This window comes from Hyperolius riggenbachi, chromosome 1 (genome assembly GCF_040937935.1).
Source record: "Hyperolius riggenbachi isolate aHypRig1 chromosome 1, aHypRig1.pri, whole genome shotgun sequence".
NCBI lineage: Eukaryota > Metazoa > Chordata > Amphibia > Anura > Hyperoliidae > Hyperolius > Hyperolius riggenbachi.
The window spans coordinates 54805307-54830850 of NC_090646.1; the positions used below are offsets into that span (position 1 = coordinate 54805307).

Genomic DNA, 25544 nt, shown 5'->3' on the forward strand with positions numbered 1-25544 from the left:
GTACAGACACAAAAGATCAGTATCTGCAAAAGATCTGTTCCTGCCAAAAATCCATTCCTGCAAATTGCAATGATAGTCTATGAGATCTGCAGATCATCATACACACATGATTTAACTGACATTCATCTGCAGATCAGATCCACCAGGATGGATTTTCAGATCTGCAGATGAATGTCAGTTAAATCATGTGTGTATGATGATCTGCAGATCTCATAGACTATCATTGCAATTTGCAGGAATGGATTTTTGGCAGGAACAGATCTTTTGCAGATACTGATCTTTTGTGTCTGTACAGCATCTGTGTGTGCAGCATCTTGCAAAGATTTTTTCCTGATGTGGAGTTTAGCTCCATAGAAAAGACTGTGTAGAGTATGGCTCTTATACTACAGGAAGGGTGGTAAGATTGGTCTGTGATCTTTCATTTTCCAAAGACTATGGTCTGATGTCTGTATGTGGCCTTAAGCTGCATAGCTCATCCCTAATAGGGAGGAGATTCTCTTTCTCCCCTCTACAGGCTTTGCTTTACATTAATAGACAAAAAACCACCTCTTATTAAAGTTCTTTATTACCTTGCACCAAAAATAGACAGAATACATAAACTTCATTTCACTGTGTGTGTAAAAAGTTCAAAGAACAAAAATGGAATAGAAATGTATGAGAGTTCACCCCAACCCCTAAGCTTGAGCCAGTACCCACTACACAGAATGACCAGCACCACCCGACTGAGGAGCCAATCACAAGGGGAGACTGGACTGACTAACACAAGGCTTGTTTGTGCCTTCTGTAGTTGTTCTTGTTCTCCAGATAGGTGAGGATAGGAGTCAGGCTCAGCACTATCGGACAGCTGCTGGCTACCAGTACAGAGGGCAGTGCAACCTATGCAAGTATCCCAGTAAGCTCTCAGGATAGGTGAGGATGGGAGTCAGGCTCAGCACTATCGGACAGCTGCTGGCTACCAGTACAGAGGGCAGTGCAGCCTATGCAAGTTTCCCAATAAGCTCTCAGGATAGGTGAGGATGGGAGTCAGGCTCAGCACTATCAGATCAGACAGCTGCTGGCTACCAGTACAGAGGGCAGTGCAGCCTATGCAAGTATCCCAATAAGCTCTCAGGATAGGTGAGGATGGGAGGCGGCACTATCAGATCAGACAGCTGCTGGCTACCAGTACAGAGGGCAGTGCAGCCTATGCAAGTATCCCAATAAGCTCTCAGGATAGGTGAGGATGGAAGGCGGCACTATCAGATCAGACAGCTGCTGGCTACCAGTACAGAGGGCAGTGCAGCCTATGCAAGTATCCCAATAAGCTCTCAGGATAGGTGAGGATGGGAGTCGGCACTATCAGATCAGACAGCTGCTGGCTACCAGTACAGAGGGCAGTACAGCCTATGCAAGTATCCCAATAAGCTCTCAGGATAGGTGAGGATGGGAGTCAGGCTCAGCACTATCAGACAGCTGCTGGCTACCAGTACAGAGGGCAGTGCAACCTATGCAAGTATCCCAATAAGCTCTCAGGATAGGTGAGGATGGGAGTCAGCACTATCAGATCAGACAGCTGCTGGCTACCAGTACAGAGGGCAGTGCAGCCTATGCAAGTATCACAATAAGCTCTCAGGATAGGTGAGGATGGGAGTCTGCACTATCAGATCAGACAGCTGCTGGCTACCAGTACAGAGGGCAGTACAGCCTATGCAAGTATCCCAATAAGCTCTCAGGCTAGGTGAGGATGGGAGTCAGGCTCAGCACTATCGGACAGCTGCTGGCTACCAGTACAGAGGGCAGTGCAGCTTATGCAAGTATCCCAATAAGCTCTCAGGATAGGTGAGGATGGGAGTCTGCACTATCAGATCAGACAGCTGCTGGCTACCAGTACAGAGGGCAGTGCAGCCTATGCAAGTATCCCAATAAGCTCTCAGGATAGGTGAGGATGGGAGTCAGGCTCAGCACTATCGGACAGCTGCTGGCTACCAGTACAGAGGGCAGTGCAGCTTATGCAAGTATCCCAATAAGCTCTCAGGATAGGTGAGGATGGGAGTCAGCACTATCAGATCAGACAGCTGCTGGCTACCAGTACAGAGGGCAGTGCAACCTATGCAAGTATCCCAATAAGCTCTCAGGATAGGTGAGGATGGGAGTCAGGCTCAGCACTATCGGACAGCTGCTGGCTACCAGTACAGAGGGCAGTGCAGCTTATGCAAGTATCCCAATAAGCTCTCAGGCTAGGTGAGGATGGGAGTCAGCACTATCAGATCAGACAGCTGCTGGCTACCAGTACAGAGGGCAGTGCAACCTATGCAAGTATCCCAATAAGCTCTCAGGATAGGTGAGGATGGGAGTCAGCACTATCGGACAGCTGCTGGCTACCAGTACAGAGGGCAGTGCAGCCTATGCAAGTATCACAATAAGCTCTCAGGATAGGTGAGGATGGGAGTCAGCACTATCAGATCAGACAGCTGCTGGCTACCAGTACAGAGGGCAGTGCAACCTATGCAAGTATCCCAATAAGCTCTCAGGATAGGTGAGGATGGGAGTCAGCACTATCGGACAGCTGCTGGCTACCAGTACAGAGGGCAGTGCAGCCTATGCAAGTATCACAATAAGCTCTCAGGATAGGTGAGGATGGGAGTCAGGCTCAGCACTATCGGACAGCTGCTGGCTACCAGTACAGAGGGCAGTGCAGCCTATACAAATATACTGTTATGCTTTCAGGATCAGACCTTGAACCGGCCCTGTGGGAAGGTATATTTAATCCACTCTTGGACTTGCTGGAAACCGTCTGGTGTTCTTGCTGAAGAGGTCGTTAGTATGTCGCTATGTATTGTAAACATCACCATTGTTAAAGTAGGCCGGTAAAAGATAACTGAAGTGAGAAATATATGGAGGCTGCCATACTGATTTCCTTTTATACAACAACACCAGTTGCCTGGCAATCTTGTTGGTCTATGTGGCTGCAGCAGTGTCTGAATAACACCAGAAACAAGCATGCAGCTAATCTAGTTAGATCTGACAATGTCAGAAACACCTGATCTGCTGCATGCTTGTTCAGGGGTTATGGCTAAAAATAATAGAGACAGAGGAGCAGCAGGATAGTCAGGCAACGGATATTGCTTAAAAGAAAATAAATATGGCAGCCTCCATATCCCTCTTGCTTCAGTTGCCCACATAACGACCGTCTAACGCCGATAGGCGGTTTTACATGGAAATGGCAGTTTGTTCGAGTGCCCGTTCCATGTCAGTTCACGGAGGGTGTCTCCGTGAACAGCCTGCGAGCCTCCGATCACAGCTCGCAGGCTAATTATAAACACACGGGGAGAAAAATCCCCGCTGTTTACATCAATACAGCGCTGTAAGGAGATCGGCGATCCCCGGCCTCTGTTTGGCCAGGGATCGCCGGCATCGGATAGGCTGAAGTCTATCAGAGGCAGCGCAGGACGCATCGCTGTCCTGTGCCGCCCATGGAGCGAGAGGGATGGAGGAATCGCGCTGCGGAGGGGGGCTTTGAGGAGCCCCCCCGCTCGGCCACACGGAGCGGCGGCGATCGGACCCCCCCCAGCAGGACATCCCCCTAGTGGGGAAAAAGGGGGGGGGGGGGGGGGGGGGGGGAGTCTGATCACCCTGCTTCAATCCTGATCTGTGCTGTGGGCTGGAGAGCCCACGCAGCACAGATCATTCAAAACAGCCCTGGTCCTTAAGTGGTTAAAGAGACTGAAGCGATCAAAAATACCTTTATTTCATAATCCTCTTCAGCAGTATTAGCCAAGATGATTTGGATTTGCCGCATTCCCGCGGCCGTCTGAGGTCTTTATCCCCCCAAATCCCGGGGCAAAATCCTACGACTTTTAAAGTCGCAGATTTTGCTGCCTGGAGGAGGCAGAGCTTTGGGCTGTAGCTCCGCCTCCAGTCTATTCAATCACTGCTGATCGCCCCCTCTCAGTAAAAGAAGACAGAGGGGTGGGGAGAGGCAGTGATTGAATGGACTTGAGGTAAAGCTCTGCCTCCTTCAGGAAGTAACTGAGGATTCTGCCAGGAGGATTTCGGTGGGAGGGGGATAAAGACCTCAGAAGGCCGTGGGGATGTGGCAAATCATCGTGGCTGATACTGCTGAAGAGGATTATGAAATTAAAAAAAAAAGGAATTTTTGATCACTTCAGACTCTTTAAGCATTAGCATGACTTTGCTGTATGACGGGTTCTAGTCTTGCTATAATGTGAACACATGATATCTCTTACATAACTAATTATTTGAAATAAGAGGCCAGGCTTGGTCTGGTTTACATCCAGTGAGCCCAGTAAGCATTGTTTTTGCTTCTTTATAAGGTAGGGGTACTTTCCAATCCCCCTCTCCACAGAGCACCGCATGGAATGTGCATTTGTCAAGTATCATAGTGACTCATTTATCTGCACCACAATGGAGACCTCTGTGCTCCAGGCTTCTCTCCTGACTGCCTGCATCAGCCTGGCCTCAGTCATGTGACATGTCATGTGACACACAAGCACTGTCCAGACATGAATTAAAACAAGATGCAGAAAGACACAATACAGGACATGTATGTGCTGGCTGACACGGGGAGGACTTGGGGCAGGTACTTAAAGGGAACCTGAGGTGAGTTATATGGAGGCTGACATTTTTATTTCCTTTTAAACAATGCAGATTGCCTGACTGTCCTGCTGACCCTCTGCCTCTACTTTAAGCCATAGACCCTAAACAAGCCTGCAGTAGATCTGATGTCTATGACAAGTCTTACAAGATTAGCTGCATGCTTGTGTAAGGTGTGCGATTTAAACCCTACTGACCAGTAAGATTATCAAGACTGCCAAGCAACTGGTGTATAAAGCTAAAGGGAATTGATAACTAAATAAAAAAAAAAGTCAAATACTCACCTAAGGAGAGAGAAGGTTTGGGGTCCTATTGAGCCTCCCCTCTCCTCTCCCAGCACCCTCGGTGCAGCGCTGGCTCCCCCGTTCAATTCCCCCACCCAGGGACTGCGGAAGTCTTCGGGAGCCGAGTCCTCCCAAAGACAGACAGCTCCATACTGCACACGTCCAAGTGCGTCAGAGGGCAGGACGCTCACGCGTGCGCCGTGTAGAGCGGCCCGTCCTCGGGAGCACTCGAACTCCCGAAGCCTCCCTTCGGAGGGGAAACAGCGGTACTTGACCGAAACCAGGAGAGGGAATGCTCTATGGGATCCAGAGCCTTCCTCTCCTTAGGTGAGTATCTGACTTTTTTATTTATATATAGGTTCCCATTCACTTTAAAAATAAATATGGCAGCTTCCATAAGTCTCACACCTTGGGTTCCTTATAAGGGAGAAATGAACAAAAAGTTGAGGCACTATATTTAGGACATTCTCGGGAACAAACTAGCAACCATAAGATTAGGCCGTGGGAGAGGTTGGGATAGGCTGATGACTGCCTCCAGACCATCCCTGTAAACTTGCTAGCAATGTAAGCTTAGGGCAGAGTTAAATGTAACACAATAAGCAGCTAGTATTTGTGTTCAAGTGGGGTAACCTACTTAAGCCTGAACCCCTCATTTCCCATAGCTACCATGAGGATGGACAGAGGTAGCCGGTGAGATGAGGATCATTTTGAGTTGATGCAAATTAATGAAGACTTTAAATTTGACTAATCCAAGTCAGTAGTGGATGATTTTGAAGGATTCACCTCCCTGCTGCATACAAATTAACGTAAGATTTTCTTCAACTCAAAATTGTTAGCATATCTCTGGCCAAAGCCTAGTGTTCACTTTGCAGATTTTAGAAGTCCAGTGCTGTAAACTATCTTTGTGTGTATGGATGCCACCCAATAATTACCATGTGGAAAGAGGGAGGTGTAACAGGGAAGACAGAAGACAAGAGCCTGGTACACACCTTCAATTTTGATTGGCCAATTCTACCACCTCCATGTAATATGACGGTTTATCTACACAATCTGTTCATAGGATTCAATATGTGCTGACTCTCATACTACAGGGAAGAGGTAAAATTGGCCAATCAAAATTGATGGCGTGTACCAGGCTTTACAAGATGCAGAACAGCAGCTCAGCCTCGCCCACAACCCAAGGACCAGGACTAGGGGAACACCGCACACTGCCACTATACACAATCCTCTAGTCACAGCCTCCATCCCATTACTGTCATTACTAAAGTACAGCTGCAGTTTAAATCTAAAAGAAAAATCACAAGTGCTGGGAGTACAGCACTGCCCTTAAAGTGTACCCAAGCCGTTCAGGTATTAAAAAAAAAGTTATACATTTGGGGCTTCCTCCTGCCCCCTCCAGACTGATTCCTTCAGTCAAGGCCAATTGGCAAAGTCTGGCCATGCACGCTCCTGATGCGCATGCGCAGTATGCCTCGGGCCGAAGAACTTTCATGTCTGAATTGTGGGGGATACAGCTGGGGCAGAAGGACACGAGGGAGTCATCGGGCCTGGAAAAAGCCCCATGTATTTTTTTTTTTATCTTCCCTCCTTCCCCCTCAGGTTCCCTCTACCTGCTAGTACAGTCATTTTCCGCAGTGTAGTGATGTAGCCTGCTCCCCTCCGTGGCCCATGTTATTCTGCCTGAATCTAGGACCACTGCCTACATCCTACACCAGTGGTCCTACCTGATTAACATAAGGCAGTGTGCATGCACCAAAGTCCTATGGAAGAAGAGACTGGCAGGTTCTAGGTAGTGATGTCATCTAAGCTCCTAGTACAATGACAAACGACAGGGAGGAGAGCAGCCTGAACACAGCTACACTATGGAAAAATCACTCTTCTGGCAGGGCAGTGTCGTACTCATGGCACTAGCCCTGCGTTTTCTTTTATACAGTATGTGTGGCGCTAGTCTAGTTTAGAGGACCCAGCAGAAAACCTCATAGGGAAATTTCACTAACCAGGGGCGTAGCAATAGGGGGTGCAGAGGTTGCAACCGCATCAGGGCCCTTCCTCAACTGCAGTATTGGCTCTCTATTGGTTCTGTGTGCATAATAATCACTTCTATAGATAATTTGAATAGTAGTGATCATTAACAAACTGTTCCTCATCCCCCTCTTGCACCTCTGACACTGTAGCTGCCATTGGCAGGTTTTGGTGCGCCATAACTATTGTTATGTATAGAGTGCTTAGGGGGCCCCATTGCAGAACTTGCATCAGGGCCCACAGCTCCTTAACTACGCCACTGCCGTGACTGGGTGGATGGCACCCTCTCAGACTGCTAGGTTTCAGATAGGTTGTAGTAAACTTCTTCCACACTATTTGGCCAATCACAAAGCTTTGTGCTGTAGTGAGTGCTGTGATTGGAGAACTGTTCCCTATAAGGTTTCCTGCTAGGTCTCCTAAACTAACACCATATGTACTTTGAAGAGAGCCTGCATCTTCTTCCTATAACTGCCTGGAGGGAGGTTGCTTGGTTACACCTCCTCAGCCAGCGGGAAGGAGTGGGTGTAAAAGACATCAACATTATGCTGGTAGTTGAGTGGCAGATCATATCCGATGTCCTTGGCTCCCAGGTAAGCTCCTCCTACTGCCGATGAGTGCTTCAGTTTCAGGAGACTGAATCGGCACAGGCGGTTGCACTCTTGGGTGGTCCGGGCCTGGTCCAGAACCCCTATAAAGCCTGCACAGGAAGGAAAATGATGAGTGACCCTAGGCTCAGTGTACCTGAATGCTGTGATAGAGGAGTCTCAGATGACATCATCAGAAATTTGCCTTCTTAGAGTGGGATAAAACATGCCATAACATTCAACAAAAATGTGTTTTTCTACTGTTTATTACCCATACAGTTATCTGCTTTTGTGCACAAGTTAAATTGTCTGCCTACAAATTCCCAAAGTATAGTTTACCTGCTCTGAAAGGTGTCATTGCATACCTGCTGTATTTACATATTAAAATCTATCTAGTGATCACTTCTCAGCTCTCACTGTTTCTCAACTCAGTACAGCGCCGCTTCGGCAGTTTGCGAATGTTTACCCATACACTCGTCAGATTGGCAGCGGATAGATAAGAAATGCATCTGATGATCTATCTGATGCGTTTTTAGAACATTTTTTACCAGGATAGAATTCCAATAGATTTCAGTTTGAAATCTATTGAAATTCGATCTGATGGCATTTTTTTGCCATCAGATTTCCATTAAGGCCAATGCAAACTGATAAGCAATCTCATCAGATCGACCTAAATTTTCCACCCTGCCAATTCGATGGAAATCCATCGAAATCGATTGAAATCGGCCATCGATCGGTCAATTGGCCAACCGATTTGCAAACGATCAATCGATCGATCGGGAGGCCAGAAAATCGGCTGAGTGTACATGTAAGCGTGTCTGACAAAGGAATGTAAACAATCGATAAAGTTATCACCTCTTTGGATGGGGCCAGAAGCTGCCCACTGAAGAACAAAGTGCTGTGTTTAACTGTAGCTACAATTTTTTTTTTTGTGGTAGTAGATTTTATAGTGTAAATCTATTAGAGCAAAAACGAGGAAATGCTGAGTTCCATAACATTTTAAAACAGAAGGTATTTGCAATTACTCAGGTTGGAGTAAGCATATGAAGTCTCACACAACGGTCATAATTGTGACTAGGCCCCATGTGTCTAAAGGTGCCCATAAAGTCCCATCAGCATTACCTGCCAGGCCACCACTAGCAGAGTACAGGCAGTGATACTTACCTGTCTTGCCAGCGGGCTCCCTGCCTTCAGATGCCCCACCTCCCTGCCGCCGTGTTTCTCTTCCTGACCCCATGTGGTGGAAATCTTGAGGAAGCTGCACTGTGATGAGGGGGCGGAGCCTGTGGCGGCAATACAGGTAAGACAACTAAAACATGCTGTCCCCTACTTACAAACAGGTTCTGTTCCAGGAGACTGTAAGTAGAGTCCTGTGTTATACATAGGGAAACGTGTATAAATTATTTACTTTGGGACAACTCTGGATTTGGATATATGGGCCTCAATTCACTAATTACAGTTTGGTAAAATACCATATTTGACTTTTTTTCCCCCTAAATTCAGAAGTTTGGCAATTTACCCCAAAAATCATGTTGCAAGGGTATGCGTTATAACCTTCCCCATCTTTGCGGCCTTCATACAATTTGATTAGAGCAAAAAAAGCGTTTGCCGCCAGCAGAAATGTCCCAAGATGTGTTATAGTGCATTGCAGCAGGTTCCTCTGCTGTGCACGGTACAATGAAGGTCTACAGACTTTCACATTGCCATTTAGATATAGGATGCGTCAAACTGACAGCACTGTGTTAAGTTTCTGGGGAGTGTCTGCAACACCTCAACCAAATAACAGTGTGTGCTAGCGCTCAAAACAAGGGCAATTATATGGTAGAGAAAGAAAGCCCTTAAAGGGAAGGTTCAGGGACTATAAAAAAAAAAAAAAAAAAAAAAAAATCGAAATCCACTTACCTGGGGCTTCCTCCAGCCCGTGGCAGGCAGGAGGTGCCCTTGGTGTCGCTCCGCAGGCTCCCGGTGGCTCGGGCTTCTTCTCTGCGTCTCACTTATGCGCGCTGACGTCATCGGACGTACTGCGCAGGCTCAGTAGTTCTGAGCCTGCGCAGTACAGCCCGGAGGACGTCCTATGACGTCAGCGCGCACCAGTGAGACGCAGATTGGAGCACAGAAGAAGCCCGACCTGGCCGCCGGCCTGGCCAGGCGCGCCACAGGAGACCACCGGGAGCCTGCGGAGCGGCGCCGAGGGCACCTCCTGCCTGCCACGGGCTGGAGGAAGCCCCAGGTAAGTGGATGTGGATTTATTTATTTTTTTATATAGTCCCTGAACCTTCCATTTAAAGGATAGCAACTTCCACAGCAAATTTAGGAAAAATATTGTATAACACAAGTCTTTATTCAACATTAGGTATAATAAGTCACAATATCGATGATTTAATGAAAAATAAGGATGCCTCCTTTCTCCTTGATAAAGCGAGGTGACGCCCGTGGGACTTGTCCTCTGAGGGAATTCCTTGTTCCCTGATGTGCTGCTGAGATTGATCTTTATCATTTTTGGGCTAAGTATCTCCTATGGGCTGCTCCTTTGCCTCAATTTTCCATCAGGCATCCTCTCATCACTATTAATACTGTATACAGGTAGTCCCCAGGTTACGAACGACCCGCCGAAACGAAGTCACGCAGCCCGGGGACTACCTCTTGTGCCCCCTTTCCTAAGGCAGAGAATGCGCAGGAGAAGCGACTACAAGTCTCACCTATTCCATGGCGGCTCTGGGCCAATCAGCGGCGTCCTCTCTCCCTTCATTCCTCCTTCCTCCCAGCAGCTTCACTAGTAGCGTCTCGTAATGGCGCAATGAAAAGGAGACCCCGCGGCTCCTTCTGATTGCATCATTACGCGACTGTACTAGTGAAGCCGCTGGTAAGAATGGTGAAGGGAGAGAGGACGCCGCTGATTGGCCCGGAGCCGCCATGGAATAGGTGAGACTTGTAGTCGCTTCTCCTGCGCATACTCTGCCTTAGGAAAGGGGGGGGGGGGAGCAGAGATGACACAGAGGAGGGACACTGGAAGCACAGGGGACAGAGAAGGCACAGCGTTCCGACTTGAGGATGGATTCAGGTTAAGAACGAGCCTACAGTCCCCATCTTGTTCGTTAACTGGGGTCTACCTGTATCTGGATAGCAATTGTGCACTTTATTTTCATATATGTGTGATATTTATTCATGTGGGTTTTTTAAAAAATTTTTATTGCACAGGTGTTTATTGTCCTTGCATCACACTAGGTTGTGTATAATGAACCCGGGTTCTCCCCCTGCTGGGCTCAATATTGAGCCCACTGTGGGGTGTTGTGTCTGACAGCAGCATTGTGTCATTATACAATATATTGCATTTAGGGTGAATATTTCACATGCAGTAGGGATCATGTTGGAACATTTGTTTGTTTTTTAAATGGTTTTATTTTTCATTAAATCATCCATATTGTGACTATTATTATACGTAATGTTGAATAAAGACTTTTGTTATATTTTTCCCAAATTTGTTGTGGAAGGTGCTATTCTTTAAGGGCTTTCTTTCTCTACCATAAAACTGACAGCACTGAACAAGCCCTGAGGTGGTCAGTGGTTTTCCTCATAATGTCACATGATATCCCTGCAGACTCCACCACTGCTCTGAACCTATACAGCCAATCACAGAGCCCTGGCGCGGTCACATGGGTGAGGCTATCAATATGCCAGTGTCAAAACCCAGAGATTTAGCCATTAACATATGAAAATTGGGACTCTGTGAGGATTGCAGTATGAGTCACAACTGGCACTATATAAATATTACAAAGCCTAGACCAGTGATGGCTAACCTTGGCACTCCAGCTGTGGTGAAACTACATGTCCCATGAGGCATTGCAATACTCTGACAGCTCTAAACATAACTCAAGGAGGCAGAGGCATGATGGGATTAGTAGTTTTGTAAGAGCTGGAGTGCCAAGGTTAGCCATCACTGGCCTAGACACTTGTTTATACCACAGTCACTTTAGAGGACACCTGAAGTGAGAGGAATAATGAAGGCTGCCCTATTTAATTCCCCTTAAACAATGCATGTTGCCTGGCTGCATACCTATTACGTAGCTGCCGGAAGTTTTCGGCGCAGGGGAAAGACTATAAACGGCTTACCCTGCTCCTGCACAAGTCCCAATTACTATTCCCCCTCCAGGCCACCATGGATAGTTGGGGAAGGACGTAATTTGGCTTCCAAGCATTTATGGCGGACAAATTAGTGTTCTTGTAGTGATTTGTGCTCCATCTTCTGACCGCACCCAAATCGCTCACTGAGTGCCGCTATAGCTATAACTCCTATTACAGCCTATGGTGACACCGGCTGTGCCCAAATCGCCTGCGCTCCTGCCTGGCTGTCCTGCTGATCTTCTGCCTCTAAGGAAAGCTAAAGCGAAAAAAAAAAAAAAGAAACGGTTCTACTTACCTGGGGCTTCTTGCAGCCTCCTGCAGTCGTCCTGTGCCCACTCCGTCCTTCCAAGTCCCTCCATCGAGCAGTGGTGACCCCCGCAAAGCTACAGTGGCCTCCAAATGACAGGCTAGCTTCGAGGGGGTCGTTGCTGTTCGCTGGGTGGTCTCGGAAGGATGGTGCCACCTCAGGACAACTCCAGGGGGCTGCAAGAAGCCCCATGCTTGTTTCAGGTGTGTGATGCAGGCCAAGGAGATCAGCAGGGCTGCCAAGCAACTGGTATTGGTTAAAAGGAAATAAATATGGCAGCTTCCACATCAGGTGTCCGTTGAGTAATCAGATTTACGGTGATAAGCAAAACGGTGTGACAGTTGGGCTTTGGCTTACATCGCCCAATTTGCATGCCTGAGGTAAGAGAACAGCATTGTATTCATGGGAATGGCATTGTGGCACAGAATGGGATCTCACCATCTTTCAGATGCTCCCAGCTCCTCCACACGGAGCCCTCAGCCAGCACTGGAAGGCCCAGATCCCCCTGGAACAAGACCTGAAGAAGGAGGCATGATCAGCGAAACAGGTTGGATCAATACAAAGACAAACAAAAGTGATCTATTAGGTTATCTGATTGCCATTATTTTATACTTCAGTCAAGGGTTACTACTATTTTAGGACATTTGCTAAAACCATACCAACAGTATGTGACTTGGTGTGAAAGCCACCCAGAGTCCTCCTCTGTGTCAGTGGTTCATAAGTCTGCACAAAGCAGGAAGTAAACAGTGTTTCAACCCAGTACACCTTCACTCCACGGGGGGGGGAGGGGGTTGGGGGATCCTACACATCTCCAGGGATTCTGGATCTGTGTACATGGCATTTGTAACAAGGACTCCCCTCTCAGTACCAGCTGCAAGCAAAGAAAGGCAGCTTCCACTAACAAACATGCAGTGCTAAGGAGCCGTGTGACATGACTGACAGGCGTGTGTGTGGTGTGTTGTGTGTGTGGAATACAGGTTTGAATTATACAAAGATCATTTTATAAGGTTTGATAGAAAAGTTGGAGATTTCAGGGCCGATTCTCGTCATTAACCGCCAGAATCGACTGCACACCACACTGTGATGAATGGACGAGTTCATCGCAATGTGCGTACTGTCGATCGCGCAATCGCCAAGGTTGATTGAATTTTCCGAGATGCTGCATGCAGCTTCTAGCATTGGCAGCGCTTGCAGTTCCGCACCACCCAAGGGGCTCAAAACACGTTCGGTAACAGAAAAGCAGCGGAGCATGCCGAAATGAGCAGTCGGCTGACTGAACCATCCCTTAGGGCCCGTTTCCACTATCGCGAATTCGTATGCGTTTGCTGCATGCAAATTCGCATAGCCAATACAAGTGGATGGGACTGGTTCCACTTGTCAGGATTCCTTTGCGTTTTTCTGTGCAGAAAAAAATCTGCATGTCAGAGCCATCAGAATTTGCATACCGATACATGAATCGCATACAATGTATTGAATAGGGAATTCGCATGCGGTATTGGTATGCAAATTTTCATACGATTTCGCATGGAATCAATGGAAAAGCACACAGGCACTGTCATGGTTAAATTCGCATACATCGTCATCCATGCGAATTTGCATGAAAATTCGCATATAACCGCAATAATTATTATAATTTTTACCGCGGCGATTCCCACCGAACAAGTGGAAACGGGCCCTTAGAGGTTAACCACACTATGCTGCTTTTTTTTTTTCTTTTTTTTTTTACTTATCCCCAGGGGTGTAGCAATAACAGCTCCTATGGGGCCCTGGAGCAGAGGGGGCCCCGGTGGTACTTGATGTATTCACTATTTAACTTTCTCGTATTCCTCCACCCTCTTACTTTGTCTCAGTACTCATGTACTATATGCAGTGTACATTGCATGAAAATGTAAATTGCTCAATTAACTTATCAGTAGGGCAGGGGCAGGTGTCATTTCTCAAGAGTGCCTACATCTGACGGCCCCATGAAAGTTTTGCTACAGGACCCCAATATCTCTAGCTACGCCACTGCTCATCCCCCCCCCCCCCTTCACCAGCTCACACCATATTCCCCCCAACTAAGACTAAAGGTGCATGCACACATCAGACCATAGTCTTTGGAAAATGAAAGATCACAGACCAATCTTACCCCCTTCCATGTAGTATGAGAGCCATACCTTCACAGTCTATTCTATGGAGCCGAACTCCCCATCAGATAGAAATCTTGGCAAGATTCTGCACACACAGATGCTGTACAGACACAAAAGATCAGTATCTGCAAAAGATCTGTTCCTGCCAAAGATCCGTTCCTGCAAATTGCAATGATAGTCTATGAGATCTGCAGATCATCATACACACCTTGTTTAACTGACATTCATCTGCAGATCAGACAATCATCTGCAGATCTGAAAATCCATCCTGGTGGATCTGATCTGCAGATGAATGTCTGTTAAACAAGGTGTGTATGATGATCTGCAGATCTCATAGACTATGAATGCAATTTGCAGGAACGGATCTTTGGCAGGAACAAATCTTTTGCAGATACTGATCTTTTGTGTCTGTACAGCATCTTTGTGTGCAGCATCTTGCAAAGATTTTTCTGATGGGGAGTTCAGCTCCATAGAATAGACTGTAGAGTATGTCTCTCATACTACATGAAGGGTGGTAAGATTGGGCTGTGATCTTTCATTTTCCAAAGACTATAGTCTGATGTGTGTATGTGGCCTAACATATCACTATTACCCCTCCTTTCTGCTACCATCGGAGAGGACATCATAGCTGCTACAGACTGACCTCTTCCTTCATATATGTAGTCACAGGTGACGTGGCTATCTATATAATCCTGGAGTACATTTTGGGGAGGGATCCTGGGGGTGCTGTGAAGTCAGACTAGTGTGGGGCTTTCTGGGATATTGAACAGATTGTGAGAAGGGGCGGAGTCACAGCTGAACTTGCTGCTTTTGGTTTGAGGAATAAAAGCGGATAAAACCAGCCAGCAGTTATTTCAACTTCCGCAAACTCCGGCACACTTTATCTAGTTACCTTGTCAACTTTGGGCAGGACGGCGACCACATGGCGAGCGAGGATCTCGCCGGCACTCTGGAACAGGGAACGGCACAGAGCGTCCCCCTTATCTGCACCTAGAATACAACAAGCGGCGTTATAGAGGGGTAATGGCACTGTGCAGGGGGACACTGGCTGGACTTTATATTAAAAATGTGATCATTTTAGGGTTTTATTCTACAGATAAACAAAATCACATTGGCAGAGCTCATTCATAAATACGACATTTTACGGAATGTTAATAGGCTTATTAGTGCCAGTATTCCTTTGCGAGTAGCAATAACTGTGGACAATCATACCAGGTATCCTAACTATCACAGCCACATGTCCACATCTTCAACCCCTTTGGGACCACATGGCTCTGGCCCCTTGAAGACCAGAGCCCTATTTTTTTTTTACAGGAACCTTAAAGAGTAACTGTCAGGCTGCAAAAGCTAATTTAAACCTCTATTCTCCTGTTTTAAACAGTTTAGAAGGAAGCCAAAAAGGCAATACTGAAATTAAAAATCTCTCTAAAGGTGGCCATACATGGTACAATTTTTCAATTAGATAATTTAGTTCGATTATTCCATTAGATCGAATATAAAGATTTTTCCAGCATGTCCGATCATTTTTCCCCAAAAAAAACGGGATAATCGTTCGAATTTCTTGATCCAAAAAAAAATATTTTCAACTTTCATTCAATTCGATCATTTAGATCGAATAAACGGGAAAATCGAACGTTTTTATTGTACCGTGTATGGCCACCATTACTTTGATGTTTGCTGAACAGCAAGGCTCTGTATTCCCAAGCTCGTAAGGAGGCCGGCAGGACGCATAACAGATACGGCAAAGCATTCTGGGGCTGCTTCTTCTCCCCACTGCACTCCCTTGGTCCTGCCCTTCATTTCCCTATCCCGCCCTAAGTCTGCTTTCACAGTGAGAAGTTACAGGCTCATGTTACAGCAGCTTGTAACAGCAGCCTAACTAACAGCACATGTTCTAACAGTTGCCTGGGAGCCCTGCTGGTCTATTTCTCTGCAGTAGTATCTAAATAACACCAGAAACAAGCATGCAGCTAGTCTTGTCAGATCTGATTTTAAAGTCTGAAACACCTGATCTGCTGCATGCTTGTTCAGGGGCTATGGCTAATAGTATTAGAGGCAGAGGATCAGCAGGGCTGTCAGGCAACTGGCATTGATTAAAAGGAAATAAATATGGCAGCCTCCGTATACCTCTTACTTCAGTTCCCCTTTAAAAGGGACTAACTATGGCAGCCTCCGTATACCTCTTACCTAGGGTTGTTACCTAGTTGCCTGGCAGTCCTGCTGATCTCTCTAGTCAGTAGTGTGAGTCACAACCCTGAAACAAGCATTCAGCTAATTTATTCAGACTTGAGTCAGAAACATCTGAACTGCATGCTTGTTATTGTTATTCATTTTATTTATAAAGCGCTAACATATTACACAGTGCAGGACAATAAATACAGGGTGTATGGCTGAACGTATTAGAGGCAGAGGATCAGCAGGACAGCCAGGCAATGTGCATTGTTTAATAGGAAATAAACATGTCAGCCTCCATATCGCTCTCACCACGGGTTCCCCTTACGCTTTGAAGAACCAGCCACTGACATTCTTTTTGCAGAGAAAAAAATAATATAAAGTTAGATACTTACCCAAGTAGTGGTAAGCCTTTAGCTGCAACCTTTTACTGGGCGTGCACAATTGTAATCCGCACATGCCCAGTAGGGCAAAGCCACACTGCAAGCACAAATACAGTCTGCTTCCAGCATGAAGCTGCTCATGCACAGAGGAAAGCACAAGCGGCCTACTGGGCAGGAGCAGACTGGATTTGCGTATGCGCAGTACAGCCATGTACATATAGAAACAGGAACATGGCAACAAGAGTATATCTTCTTGGATATGCTTCGAGGGTTCCAGCGCTGGACATTGTCGAGGAGGATGGGAGAAGCCTGGACTATGCAGAGGATTTCCTACTGAGGTAGGCATCTAGCTTTGACCTTTTTTTCCCCATTTCAGGTTCTCTTAAAGAGAATCTGTATTAAAAAAAATAAGAGCCCCTAGGGCAGTGATGGCTAACCTTGGCACTCCAGCTGTGACAAAACTACCAATCCCATCATGCCTCTGCCTCCCAGAGTTATGCTTAGAGCTGTCAGAGTACTGCAATGCCTCATGGGACTTGTAGTTCCACCACAGCTGGAGTGCCAAGGTTAGCCATCAATGCCCTAGGGTGTACTTATCTTGCACCTGCGCAGTAGAGCAGACACGATAGGCTCAGCTATTTCCACCTGAGCAGAGAGCCACTACTGCACATCTGCGCACATCAACAGTCAGGCGACAAGGAGATCCTCAGGGAGTCCCAGCGCTGGATCCCCTCTATTGAGGAGGAAGGGGGAAGCCTCTTTAGGATCCAGAGGATTCCCCCTACCACAGTAAGTACTACCCCAAAGGGGCTTTTTTAAAAATGATCTTTAAAGAAAATCTTTAACAAAAAAAAAATCTCCCCTGGGGGGGTACTCACCTCGGGTGGGGGAAGCCTCCGGATCCTATTGAGGCTTCCCCCATCCTCCTCGGTTCCACGGTGGCGGCGAAAATCCTCCCGGAGCGGAGGCGATGTAAATATTTACTTCTGTGGCTCCAGCGCAGGCGCAGTATCTGCTCTTCCCACGGAGATAGGCGGAAATAGCCGCAAGTCTCCTGTGCCTATGCAGTAGAGTGGACCTGACAGAGATTGGTTATTTCCACCTATCTCCGTCAGAAGAGCCGCAACAGCGCCCCCGCTGGAGCCAGGAAAGGTAAATAATGAACAGGCTTGTCGGGTCTGTCGGGCCGCTGTGAGACCCCCAAGGGACAGAGGAGGACAGGGGAAGCCTCATTAGGATCCGGAGGCTTCCCCCTCCCGAGGTGAGTACCCCCCAGAGGACGGTTTTCTTTTTACAGTGTCTCTTTAAGGATAAATAAAGAAAATAAAATAATGTTAAAATATGGAGAAGGGTTGATCATTATACCTTCAGCTAGTTTCATACAGAATCCGGCTATTCTGGACTTCTCAAACGTCCGGTACAGATGCGTGAGGATGCCCATCCGATTGGACACCTGTAACAACAAATATGGCTGGTCAGTTACCCTGTGTCAGCTGCCCCAGTCAGGGAGGTATATTACAGCACATCTATAGCTTGTTTGCTTCCTTATTTAACCCTTTCGGGACCGGCCGCCTAACCCCCCTTCAGGACCAAGCATTTTTGCAGGGGGGGGGGGGGGGGTCAGGCAGCCGGATCCCTGCAGTGTCTGGCTGGGCTGTCTCCCCCCTTGTCAGCAGCAATCACTCACCTTCCAGGCTCGAGCGATGGGCCGCAGCAGATCCCTCCACTTCTGGGCCGGCATCTCAGCTACTACTGCCGCTCAGTTCCGGGTCGCGGCTTGATGAAGTCATCAAGCCGGGACCCGGTGCTGACGTCAGAAGGAGCAGAGATGCCGGCCAGAGCAGAGGGGGGCGCCGATCGTCGCGGGAACGGCAGGGAGGTGAGTGGATCCTCTTCTTTTCCCCCCTGCCGCCGCAGCTGTCAAATTGATCACTATGATCCGACGGCGATTGTAGTGATCACGTGATCAGCAGCCATACACAATGGCTGCTGATCACAGAGGGGAGATGCCAGCTGTCATAGGACAGCTTAATCTCCCCTCTCCGGTGCGCACGATCGCGTCGGGACGGTTCGTTAGCGCGGACGTTGTATCAACGTCCAGTCAGAACGGTAGCACCACCTGCTGGACGTTGATTCAACGTACTTGGTCCCCAAAAGGTTAATGTGGAATCAGTTTCCCTTTCCCAACCAGAGGTAAACAAAACACCCTTGTGGCTGAAGCCCTAGCTCAGGCTTTTTGGCTGCCTGGGTCTGCAATATGAATGTCAAAACAGAAGTCTCTGCTGTCGCCAAACTGTTCCCCATCCAATCATATCCCACAAAGGTAGTCAGGGACGATCCGGGAAGAGGTACCAGCCACAGGAGGTAGCAGAGGGAGGAGGTGGGCGTGGTCAGGCGATGGCTCCGTGCAGAGGAAGCCACTCCCTCTCTGCTGGCTGCACAGATGCACATTTCTACACAGATCTCTGGCTCATGGCACTCTTGCCTCGCAGCGCTGGGTCCCCCGTTCAAATCCCATCCAGGGCACTATCTGCACAAAGTTTGTATGTACTCTCTGTGTCTGCGTAGGTTTCCCCCGGGCACTCCGGCTTCCTCACAAACCCCAAAACATACAGATAAGTTATTTGGCTTCCCCCTAAATTGGCCCAAGACTACGATACATACACTACACGATAGATACATAGACATATGACTATGGTAGGGATTAGATTGTGAGGTCCTCTGAGGAACAGTTAAGTGACAAGACAATATAATCTGTACAGCGCTGCAGAAGATGTTGGTGCTATATAAATACTAAATAATAAAAAAATGCACCAGTCCACATTATTACATGAAAGGCTGGAGATCCCTGAGCCATGAGGTACCTGGAAGTGAGAAAACATGGCTTCCTGCACATAAGTGATGTCATAGGGCGGCACCACCAGGTTGTCAATAGCGTCAAACACGGTTTTCATGGCTCGCTGGGATATCCAGTATGCTGCAGGAAGACAGGATTAGAGCCAGTCCTACATACAGAATACAAAGAGGTTACAATGTAATAACTACAAAGATCAGAAACTCCTTTGGTGCCTTATGGTGGCCACTAATGATTCAATGTTTTTCATCCAATCCCAACCTTTCTATGTAAAATAAGGGGCGGCATAAATTATCCATTCAAAAGATTCACTCAATTTACCCTTACACTGTAGAGCAGGGGTCTCAAACTCAATTTACCTGGGGGGCCGCAGGAGGCAAAGTCAGGATTAGGCTGGGCCGCATAAGGAATTTCACAATCACGGCGCATCGCCGCCTCTGCCCGCCCCTCTCACTCTTCCTTCACAGAGAGGGGCGGGGAGAGGCGGCGATCTGTGCGGCGATTGACGTCAGGAGGGGCAGAGCTGAAGCTGAAAGCTCTGCCCCTTCCAGAAAATGGCGGCGGATTGCCCCCCGGGCGATTTGGGGGCTCTGCAGCCCTCGTTTAGCGGCAGGGATGCGGCGGATTACTTGGGAGCACCGAAGTGAACTATAAGGAAGCTTTTGCCGGTGAGGGCCACAAAATATTGTATCGAGGGCCGCAAATGGCCCGCGAGTTTGAGACCCCTGCTGTAGAGATTCCGTTAAATTGAATGAAAAAGATTGGATCATTAGTGGCCACCTTAAAGCTCCGTGCGCACATACAACCACAGTCCAGTGATGGGCCGAAATTTCGCACATGTGAAATTTCACATCGAAATTCGCATTTTTGCATCGAAATGCGAAATTTCAGGGAAAATTATAATTGATTTTGTATGTAATAGTAGCATTTCATAATTTTGCGTAATTTTGCGAAATTTTGTGCAGACTTTGGCAGTTAATAGCAAATGCCCCCACACATGCCATGCTATTGCTACCAGAATTGCTGCATATGTTAGGGAGAATATTAAGTACAAGTTAAAAAAATAATTTTTCAAAAAGACATTGAAGTTTTTGAGAAAATCGATTTTAAAAATGCAAAGAAAAATGATTTTTTCCAAGTTTAAAAACAATCTTTCTTTGCATTTTTTTTAAATCGATTTTCTCAAAAACTATATGGTCTTTTTGGAAAATTCTTTTTTTCCCCATGCACCCACTATTGCCTTTAACATAGGTAGCAATTTTGGTGTCAGTAGCATGTATGGGGGTTTTACTATTAACCTCCAAGCCTGCACAAAATTATGCGAAAGTTTGCGAAATTACGCGAATTTTTATGCGAAATTACAAATGAATAGGAAATCAATTGTTTGCAAATCGTAATTACGCAAAGGCATAATTGCGAAAATGTGTGAAATCGTAATTTTGCTGATTACGATCATCACTACCACAGTCATCAGAACTAGCGATCCCGACGGTTAGCGATGAGCGAACAACGTCAGCACACATTTAAATTCAGCGACGGAACAACGAGAATCTCCCAATCAAATCGTTACTGGAAGCGTGAAAATAAAGACCTGGAACTGAGAATGAGAATAAAAATCACATATATAAGTAGATAGTTCTACTTACATAACAGATGTATTGTGATATCCACGTAATGATTCCTGTGAATTTTATAAAGGAAAAGCAGAGAATCCTATTGCAGGCAGTGGCCATCTTGCCAACCTAATGCTGACATCATATCCTCCCTGACTCTTGTTTCCCCCCCTCCCTTCTCTTGCTCATTGTGTATTCATTAGCTGCCCTCCTCCCAGAGTCTTCAGACACTCCCACTGAGGTGTATACTAGGAACTGCACTGGTTTTTTTATTTACACATCCAATCACTGAGTCACCTCAGCCTTGCTTGTAAACACAAGTACTCAGAGGGTGTTTCTGATAAGCAGCTAGGTAGGGAAATAAAGGGAAGAGGAGGAATATATTATAGACTAGCTGGTGGCCCGGCATTGTGGATTTTGATTGGCTTTTATAGGCTCCACTCACTTTTCTGAATATTAATCCCAGGCAACCAGTGACCAACTGTGCAACGTTTGAGAACCCTACCATTAACAGTGTAAGGCCACATACACACATCAGACCATAGTCTTTTGAAAATGAAAGATCACAGACCAATTTTACCCCCTTCCATGGCTAACACGGTACAACACTTTACTGCTTCCATGTAGTAGGAGAGCCATACCTACATAGTCTAGTCTATGGAGCTGAACTCCCCATCAGACAGAAATCTTTGCAAGATTCTGCACACACAGATGCTGTAGATATTCAAAAGATCAGTATCTGCAAAAGATCTGTTCCTGCAAAAGATCCGTTCCTGCAAAATGCATTCATAGTCTATGAGATCTGCAGATCATCATACACACCTTGTTTAACAGACATTCATCTGCAGATCAGATCCACCAGGATGGTTTTTCAGATCTGCAGATGAATGTCTGTTAAACAAGGTGTGTATGATGATCTGCAGATCTCATAGACTATATATGCAATTTGCAGGAACGGATCGTTGGCAGGAGCAGATCTTTTGCAGATACTGATCTTTTGTGTCTGTACAGCATCTGTGTGTGCAGCATCTTGCAAAGATTTTTTTCTGATGGGGAGTTCCGCTCCATAGAAAAGACTGTGAAGGTATGGCTCTCATACTACATGGAAGGGGGTAAAATTGGTCTGTGATCTTTCATTTTCAAAAGACTATGGTCTGATGTGTGTATGAGCCTTAAGAATGGCTGCAGTTTACATTTTCCCAATGAAATTTGTATTTTTCTCCACCCACTGATGTCCCGACATTGCTCGGATATGTATTTGGCTGGTGTTGGCTCCGCCAACTTTTTCTAACCCTAACACACAATTACTCAATGATCAAATTTGTGAGCTTTGCAGTCTCTGGCATCAATAATTTGTATTAAAATGAAACAAATCTGATTGGCTGTTTGTGGCTCCACACCTTTTTCTAAATTTGAACCCCAGTCACCCAATGACCAACTGTACCAGGTTTAAGGCTTGTGCCATTAACAGTGCAAGAATGGCAGCAATTACATATTCCCCTCAAAAATCAATAGGTGAATTTTGATTGGCTTTTGTAGGCTCCACCCACTTTTCTGAATATTAATCCCAGACACCCAGTGACCAATTATGCAAAGTTCGACAGCCCTACCATTAACAGTGTAAGAATTGCTGCGGTTTACAGTTTATCAGTGAAATGTGTATTTGTCTCCGCCCACTGATGACCCGGTATTGCCCGATTATGTATTTGGCTGGTGTTGGCTGCGCCCACTTTTCCTAACCCTAACACACAAATTGACATATTCCCCTTAAAAATCAATAGGTGAATATTTTCTGAATATTAATCCCAGTCACCCATTCAACTGTGCAAAGTTTGAGAACCCTACCATTAACAGTGTAAGACTGGCTGCTGTTTACATTTTCCCAGTGAAATTTGTATTTCGTCTCCGCCCACTGATGACCCGGTTGTTGCCCGGTTATGTATCTGGCTGGTGTTGGCTGCGCCCACTTTTCCTAACCCTAACACACAATTAATCAATTACTCAATTACCAAGTGTGTGAGCTTTGCGGTGATTGGCGTCAATAATTTGCATTGCAATGAAACAAATCTGATTGGCTGTTTGTGGCTCCACCCCCTTTTTCTGAATTTGAACCCTAGTCACCCAATGATCATCTGTACCAGGTTTGAGGCTTGTGCCATTAACAGTGCAAGAATGGCAGCAATGTAAATATTCCCCTTGAAAATCAATAGGTGTTTTTTGATTGGCTTTTATAGACTCCACCCACCTTTCTGAATATTAATCCCAGTCACCCAGCGACCAACTGTGCAAAGTTTGGGAACCCTACCATTAACAGTGTAAGAATGATTTTTTTTCCCAGTGAAATTTGTATTTGTCTCTGCCCACTTTTTGGTTATGGGAATAAAAAGTATCCTATACTTTATTCCAGGTAATGCACTTTGTATGTGCCAAATTTCATTCAAATCCGTTCAGCCATTTTTGCGTGATCGAATAACACACATCCAAACATCCGAACTTTACCATTTATAATATTAGTAGGATGAAAAGAACCCCCAGCATGCAACTGTTTGGCACTGACTACTAAAGGGCCAGTGCTCCTTAAAGGGAAGGTTCAGGGAGGGTGGGCAAAAAATAAAAATCAAATTCCACTTACCTGGGGCTTCCTCCAGCCCGTGGCAGGCAGGAGGTGCCCTCGCCGCCGCTCCGCAGGCTCCCGGTGGTCTCCGGTGGCGCGCCCGACCTGGCCAGGCCGGCTGCCAGGTCGGGCTCTTCTGCGCTCCAATGCCCGGAACTTCTGCGTCCCACGCCGGCGCTCTGACGTCATCGGACGTCCTCCGGGCTCTACTGCGCATGCGCAGAACTACTGCGCATGCGCAGTAGAGCACGGAGGACGTCCGATGACGTCAGAGCGCCGGCGTGGGACGCAGAAGTTCCGGGCCTTGGAGCGCAGAAGAGCCCGACCTGGCAGCCGGCCTGGCCAGGTCGGGCGCGCCACCGGAGACCACCGGGAGCCTGCGGAGCGGCGGCGAGGGCACCTCCTGCCTGCCACGGGCTGGAGGAAGCCCCAGGTAAGTGGAATTTGATTTTTATTTTTTACCCACCCTCCCTGAACCTTCCCTTTAAGTATGTGATAAGGCTGCGTCCACACTAGGTCCGGAAACGTATCCGTGGCTGCGTTTTTCAAACCTGATAAAAACGGAGTCCCGGATACTAATGTTTAAAATAGCAGCCAGCCTTACCCAAGTAAAAAACGGATCCGTCTGCGTTTGCGGGGATCCGTTTTCAAAACCTGAACGGAAGGTCTGGACCTGCTGCATTTTCACGCAATGGATCAGGACCACGGATACACGCAGGGGTAGTGAAAGCAATGAGAAAACGCATCTCCAGCTCCACAGGCAAAAAACGGATGTGAAAACGGATAGCCTGAGCTTTATGATTGGCCAAAAAAATCCTCCCACTCCTTCCTAATGATAGAGACGTTTTCTGTCAGGGAAAAACCTCAACGGAAACTGATGCAAAACTCGTGCACTTTCATCAGTTTGCAGTACGGTGGTACTTCCCCTAATCTTCCCCGGATCCGGACTGCAGTGTCCGTCCTGCATCTGTGTCTAGTGTGGACCTAGCCTAACTCCAAACCATACCAGCAGAAAAAGTTTTGCAAGTTTTTAATGCAGGATTAGCATCTTTATCACTTAATACACTCAGACCAGTTGCTTTTGAAATTTGATTTTTATGGTGACAATATCGCTTTAACAATTATTGGCCAACTAGTCGTTTATTTCTGATGACTGTAGTTGCACGTGTGTTCAGAACTTAAAGTGACTCAAAACTGAATAAAAGAAAAAGTTTTATACATACCTGGGGCTTCCTTCAGCTTCATCTGCTCGGATCGCTCCCATACTGCCGTCCTCCGCTGCCCGCAGCTCCGATACTGTGTTCCGTCACTTCAGCCAGACTGACATACAGTAAGAGAAGTGCACTCTTTGCTTATCTCTCCAGCAGCCACTGGAGAGATACGTAGAGTGCACTTCTCTTGCCAATACTATGCAACTGGTTTTGTTTATAAAGATAAATATGGCAGCCTTCCTATCCCTCTCACTTCAGGTTAACTTTAGAAGATTACTATATTTTCAAATTGTGTAAGAATTATATCTGATTCAGCAGTGCCCTCTAGTGATGGATTGCGGATGTGCATGCACTGAACACATGCCGGAAAAAACTGTGGTTTATACAAACATGGTGAGCAGCGAAGGCCAGAAAAATAGCCTTACATGTGCAGGAATATACAGTATATGATCAGTGGATCAGTAAAGCCTTACACAGTGTTAAGACCAGCAAGTGATGCATCTTGCTTGTTGGCACCTACACCTATGATGGCTGTGCACCTTGAGAAAAGGCCTCATGCCTTAAACAGTGGGCTGTCGCTGTCCTTACCCTTGATTTAATCCAGGTTTTTTGTTAAATTTGTTTTTTATTAAACATTTTCAACATATTAAACATAG

At 46.7% G+C, this 25544-nt stretch overlaps 1 protein-coding gene across 1 annotated transcript in view; it reads right to left on the reverse strand.

Annotated features, from left to right (window-relative positions):
* Positions 1-547: 547 nt before the first annotated feature.
* The window catches only part of NAGK (N-acetylglucosamine kinase), a 44503-nt gene continuing 19506 nt past the window's right edge, over positions 548-25544 (reverse strand). The window contains exons 6-10 of the mRNA XM_068274412.1: positions 19461-19573; positions 17962-18049; positions 14934-15031; positions 12351-12429; positions 548-7596 (exon numbers count right to left, since the gene is read on the reverse strand). Of these exons, the coding sequence (XP_068130513.1) occupies positions 7391-7596; positions 12351-12429; positions 14934-15031; positions 17962-18049; positions 19461-19573 (584 nt within the window). The 3' untranslated portion in view covers positions 548-7390. The remainder of the gene's footprint in view (positions 7597-12350; positions 12430-14933; positions 15032-17961; positions 18050-19460; positions 19574-25544) is intronic.